This window comes from Anguilla anguilla, chromosome 12 (assembly GCF_013347855.1).
Source record: "Anguilla anguilla isolate fAngAng1 chromosome 12, fAngAng1.pri, whole genome shotgun sequence".
NCBI lineage: Eukaryota > Metazoa > Chordata > Actinopteri > Anguilliformes > Anguillidae > Anguilla > Anguilla anguilla.
Genome location: NC_049212.1, coordinates 41,081,980 through 41,087,940, shown reverse-complemented (window position 1 = coordinate 41,087,940; position 5,961 = coordinate 41,081,980). Strand labels below are relative to the sequence as shown.

The window sequence follows — 5,961 nt, the reverse complement described above, 5'->3', positions numbered from 1 at the left end:
TATTTATAAAGGACTGGCCCATGTAAACATACAGGTTGTTATCAGATGGTGATGTCATAGCTGGACTACATTCAATTAACTAACAGTTGCAGTGATGTTATAGTTATAATTAAGCACCAATCCCCTAAAGGTATTCACACCAACACCATGCAAGTGTGTTAAAAGAGTAGCAGCAGGAAAGATGTTAGCGGACACACTGGAAATGTTCATTTTGGCTTTACAAACTTACATTGTTTGTAAAGCCAAAATGGTTTTGGTTCAGCTCGGCAGTGTAAAGACAGCTTAAGTAAGCCTAATGTTAGACAATGAATGAGTATGTACATAACGTTACTTATAACAACCATTTTTTATTCAGTAAATAGTGTGATAGTTGGCGTGGCCCAGGTGCCAACTGACTGACATCACACAGGCGACACTGGTTGGATCCGGTTGGATCTCTGGGAAGTGAGGTCCAAAAACACACCTGCAATTACTGCTTTTCGCCATTGGTACCGCCAAAGAGAACGAAACGGAAATCTTTGAGACTGTAACTTTAAACTTAAATGTAATAGCCGTTGCAGTTATGCCGCCTCTGAGTTGCTATAACAATCAACATGCTTTTTGCTGTTAGCTATACATTTACAGAATGCCATCTTAAGAGAAAATGAGCGGGTTGGTACCCAGGGAGCTCATGGAGAGGACTTGAGATTTAGAGATTAGGGACATTAGATGGTGTTGAAAACCATCTCCTGTACATGTAGTGTCCTTTTGGGGAAACCTTAGGCATTTTAAATGGTGTTTAATATTTATTAAAGAACTTAATTTTACACATCGTGTTTGACGTTTTAATTTAATTGAGTGTTTAATTTGAGAAGGAAAAACAGTTGTGACAGATACAAGACTTGACATTGGACAATAGCATGCACAGACATATTTCCCAGCAATCTTTGCATATCAGAAAATAACAGTAGAACCAAAGAAATGACCACACATGATTTAATTGTGTAGTTGAAACAATACGTTTTCTGCAGAATGGGCATTTAGGTGAAGTTTGACATGATCACAGACCATAGTACAAAGAAAATATAGGCTACTGTCCATGACTGAGGTGATTTTCCTTATTGATCAGTATATAAAACAGACGGTATTAGTAACTTATTGTATATGCTGTTGTTAAAAAAAAAAAACTAAATTGTGTCAAAAAACTGTTGTACATATGTACTTTTTTCATGTAGACTACTAGTAGATATAATTATGAATGAGTCATGTTTTTAATAGGGTGTTGTAGACACTACAGGCATACCAATTGTTTGTGTGTTGGTAGATAGAGAACAGGTAACATTAATGTAGAAACATGGCTTTCGCTGATAAGAAGGTTTTCTACAGTAGCCTAGTAAAAAAGTAGTTCCTAGAAATGCCACAGTGGTCAGCTGTTGTAACTTTTTGAGAAGAAATAAATGTGCTGTCATGAAATGCATGTGGCTCCCTGTGTGTGACTTTTGCTAAACATATGAATTGAAGATTCTGATATTCTGAAAACAGCAACAGCATTAGTTTAAAAGCAATAGAAAATTATTAGTTAGCAAATAAGTGTGCATAAGAAATTAAAGATTTGCCTGAGCCATAGGTTGTATTCGATCCTATGAATTTGCGATTCCAAGGCAATGATGTTACCAGTGAGCGACCAACAAAGTAGCTGTCCAAGGTGTGAATTTTATTGGTGAAATTTGTTAATTTAGCGCGTGTATGTGAAACGTAATCATTGAACATTCTGATATAATTTGAAGGTCAATATTGCATAAGGGAATTCATTCATAAACACCTACTTAGTTAAATGGGCATGAAAGGTTTTGCAAAAAGAAGAGGTTGCTTAATGTTGTCGTTCTTGTGCTTTTAAAGAAATCAGGCCAATAAGCACAGCTGAGCTCTGGTTTCATTCCATGTGGCCTGGCTATCATACTTAGCTAGCATACTTAGCTAGCTGAACTGACTGAGAATTTTCTTGAGGAAAAGGTAAGTCCATTTTGCGTGTGTATGTGACATTTTGATTGGTTGGTGTTGCTAAATGATTGGGTGGTGTAGCTAAATGTCCAATGGGGAGACATATGGTTTGTGGGCTTGCAGAATTGTGATGATGTAATCGGGCAGGAAGATGAAGAAGAAGAAGAAAATTCCCCTAAGTTTGGGGCTTTATTTTGCAGACGTGTGAAGTTGTTTGTGAATTCTGTCTGTGGAAATGGTTTCAGAAGGTACAGAAATGAATGTTTTTAAGGGCTGAGAGTCTGTGGTCAGTGTGGTTATTTCTGTAGGAAACCCTGAAAAGTGCCAAACTCTCAGTGCTGTATAGGTATGGGGCATGCCGCCCCGCCAAGGCCTAACTTGGCGGGATGGCATACCTGCCATCCCAATCCATCTTAAGTCATTAATGTAATTTAAACAGCTAATGACTACACTGCTGACATGTCAAAGCTGTTTTAAGTAAAAATTTCATAGTGCTAGGCTAGGTATTGTCTGATAAATTAGCAAAATCCGAAAACTGTGACTCTCCCCAACTCTAACATGCTTACGATGTCTCCTCTTATGAATAGGCATGTTGATCTTGTGCTGGAAAGAAGATCCTTTGTAAATATGTCCTTAACGTGAGTCAATGTGAAGGATAAATGTTGATTGAATACAGTTTATCTTTTGCTGAGTAGTATGCCAAGGTTTACCTAACTAAAGCTCAGACTGCTTGCATTTGGTCAAAATTGCTTCTTATGCAATCGATACAGGGCATGTGAGCATTGATGTAGGCCAGTGGTTCTCAATAAGTTATTATTTATACATGTGGGTAGGAGATCTTCACCCAGGCCCACCACACTGGAATGAACGGTGGACTCCCACGTTGGCTGGACAGATGTGTCATTCAAAAACTGAATGAGCCAATCAAATGGGATTCAGCCATTGGCACCAGCTCAGCCCACATGAAAATGAATTTAATTACTGCTTAACACTGTCTGATGGCTATGAAGTAACACGAGGAAATGTGTTCTGTAAAGAAAAATGAGTGAGGAAGAATATACAATGAGAGAATCAAGTAAAGTTTTATTTAAAACATCCTACAACCTGATTGATTTTACAGAGTATCAGGTGGTGTTACATTATAAGGCAATGGTTGCAGGGCTCAACAATAAGGAGTGCCTACTGGCCCACGGCCACTATGTGATTGGTTAAGACCAGCTTATTGATCTGTCCCTTGCCCAATTGGGCCAATACCCAAATAAGTCCTATCCCTGTAAAATAGAAAGATATTTTTGATCATTTGATTAAAATGTGATCATTTCTGTACCAATGCTTGCTTATCTATAAAGAATGTTATAGCTCATTTAGGCATTTGGCTTAATAATGTGTAAAAGTAGCAGGCGTGAGGCTACTTCATCCTCACCTGCGGTGGATTTAACTTATTTTTAGTGGTGAAGAGTTTTAAAATCTGAGCTCTTATGGCTGTAATGCTAACTCCATAAATGACAGGGTTAAACAATGGGGGAATGATCAGGAAGTAAAGGAATAAGAATATGCGAGCTTTATATGGTACTTGAGCTGTGTTGAAATGACTGAATTTCAGATAATTTGAAATAAGTTCAAATAAGCATCCTACTGAATAGTTTATCACAGACAGTAAGTGTGGGGTGCATGTTTGAATAGCTTTGGTCTGAGATTCCTTAGAAGCAAACAGGCAGATTCTGAGGATTTGTGCATAGGAAAATAATATCATGAGCAGCTGTGGAACAATTAAAAAAATAGTTACAACAAAGCCAACATTGGTCTGAGTAGAGATTTCAAGACAGGACAGTTTGAGTAATTCAAAGCTAATACAATACACTCTTTCTATGATCCTGTCACAAAAAGTACGCTGTGTAGTTAATATAAAGTAAAGTCCAAAAACAATGCAAGGATAAATCCAGGACAATGCAATAAAGGTGCACACTTTTCTATGAGACATTAATTGGTGATAGTGTAATGGATGACAAATGGCAACAAATCGGTCATAGCCCATCACTGCTAAAATACTAAATTCAACTGTAGCATATGTGTGTATACAATAGATCTGTAAAAGGCAAGCAGTCAGAGATATTTCATAAGAATGAGATGTTAAATAACCGAGGACTGATGGTAATAGAGATATAGTGCCATAAATTCCATTCACTGCTAAATTACACATAAAAAAGTACATGGGTTCATGGAGACCTTTCTCAGTGTAAATTACTATAATAAGAATTACATTGGTTAATACCATAAGGATGAACAATAACAGGAAACCTGTGAAGTATACATATCTATGGTCTTCCAGTTCAGTGTATGCCTTCAATATGAATGACGTCACCACTGATCCATTCTCCATGGTGTAGTTGTACAACAAATCCTACAGAGAAAAAATGACATGGATTTATTAAGCACTTGTAGGGTTTTAGCACAAATTCGTCATATGAGCCATGCAACCCAGGTCTAAACTCACTGTCACCATGGCACCACTGTTGTGGTATTAACTCCATTGTCCTGATAAAATTCCCACAAAAATGTTATCGCATCTGATTGGCTACACAGTTCCTTGTATGCTTTACCCACACGTACCCCTTTTTTTGTCACACCGAACCCTGCCGTATTCGACCCGAATAGAGCCAAACTGGTGAGCACCGCTTGATTGGCTTTTTATTACACCCAGGGTTTTAAGAGGCTATGGTGTACAACAAATACTGTCGTCACCATTGCAGTGCATTTTGGGTATTGCTGGATTTTCAGTTGGATTCACACTTGGTGGGCTGATTTTATTTCTGACGCTGGCATTTTGGTTTTTCCTGCAAAAACAGCTGTACATATGACACTGATGTGCAGCATTGCTGGCTGTTGACAGTGCATGATTCCCCGATACAGTTAAGCTGAGTTCAAGATTAATCAGCCGGATTTTTAAAGTAAGACAATAAGGGTCTGTTTTTCCGAGTTTTGTCTTTGTTATGTTACCGCTAGCTAAATGGTTTATTTTTATGCGTTTTATTTGTTGACTGGGCTGCACGCGTTCATCTGTTTCTTGGTTTCCTGGCGTGTTCTCATGACAGAATTCTGAAGTTGGTGTAGCTCTTATCTCCCAGCTCAGTTTGAATTTGTCTCAGGGTCAGAACTGAAATCGGGCAGTTTCTGGTTCAGGTCAGATCTTATTTGAACAAGAGCAACAGCTCCAGCACAGGTCCAGCACAGGCCCAGCACAGCTCCAGCAAAGACCCAGCTCAGCTCCAGCAAAGACCCAGCTCAGGTGCAGCGAAGGTGCAGCTCAGGTCCAGCACAGGTCCAGCACGGATCCTCAGCAATTTGTAGTTTGTTTAGAAAATGTGGAGTCCTTGATTCATCACAGTTTGTGTACACTAAATAAGCATGTGCACAGGTTTCTCTTCTGTATGATTAGACTTGTAAATATCTTAATAAGAATGTGAACACAAAGTGAAATATGACAAAAAAAACAGGATGAAGAAAACCATGGTAACCATGGTAATAAAGCCTCTACTAACTCTTCCACTTTTGCACATATTCTTTACATTAGTCAGTGGTGATGTTTGTTATTGTTACTCATTGTTATAAGTCTGGATAATACATTTATGAAAGAGCAAGCAAATACTGTATTTGCTGGACTGAACTATTTCAGCAATTAAGGGGACAAGTAAAGCATTAGAAAGTACAGCATAAAAAGATTTCTATTACTCCTACTACTACAAAAAATAAACAAATAATAATAATGGTAATAATAATAATAATAATAATAATAATAACTATAATAATAATTATAATAGCAGAAGTCATCATTATACTAATACTATTTTCATCAGGAAGTAACTGGCATGTGAAATGTTTAAGGCAGACAAAGCATTTCATCAAAAATATAAATGCGTACATACCCAGCAGATACTTCATTTCATATTGTCCTCCTGTAAAATGAATATTTTTGTGCATATT

The 5,961-nt window shown here is 37.6% G+C and overlaps 1 protein-coding gene across 1 annotated transcript; it reads right to left on the bottom strand.

Annotated features, from left to right (window-relative positions):
- Nucleotides 1–3,304: 3,304 nt before the first annotated feature.
- Nucleotides 3,305–5,961, bottom strand: LOC118210087 (olfactory receptor 51E1-like). Its single transcript, XM_035385952.1, has 2 exons — nt 5,904–5,961; nt 3,305–4,381 (listed from the first exon to the last, which is right to left on the bottom strand). The coding sequence occupies exon 2, from the start codon at nt 4,358–4,360 to the stop codon at nt 3,389–3,391; it is 972 nt and encodes a 323-aa protein (XP_035241843.1). The 5' UTR covers nt 4,361–4,381; nt 5,904–5,961; the 3' UTR covers nt 3,305–3,388.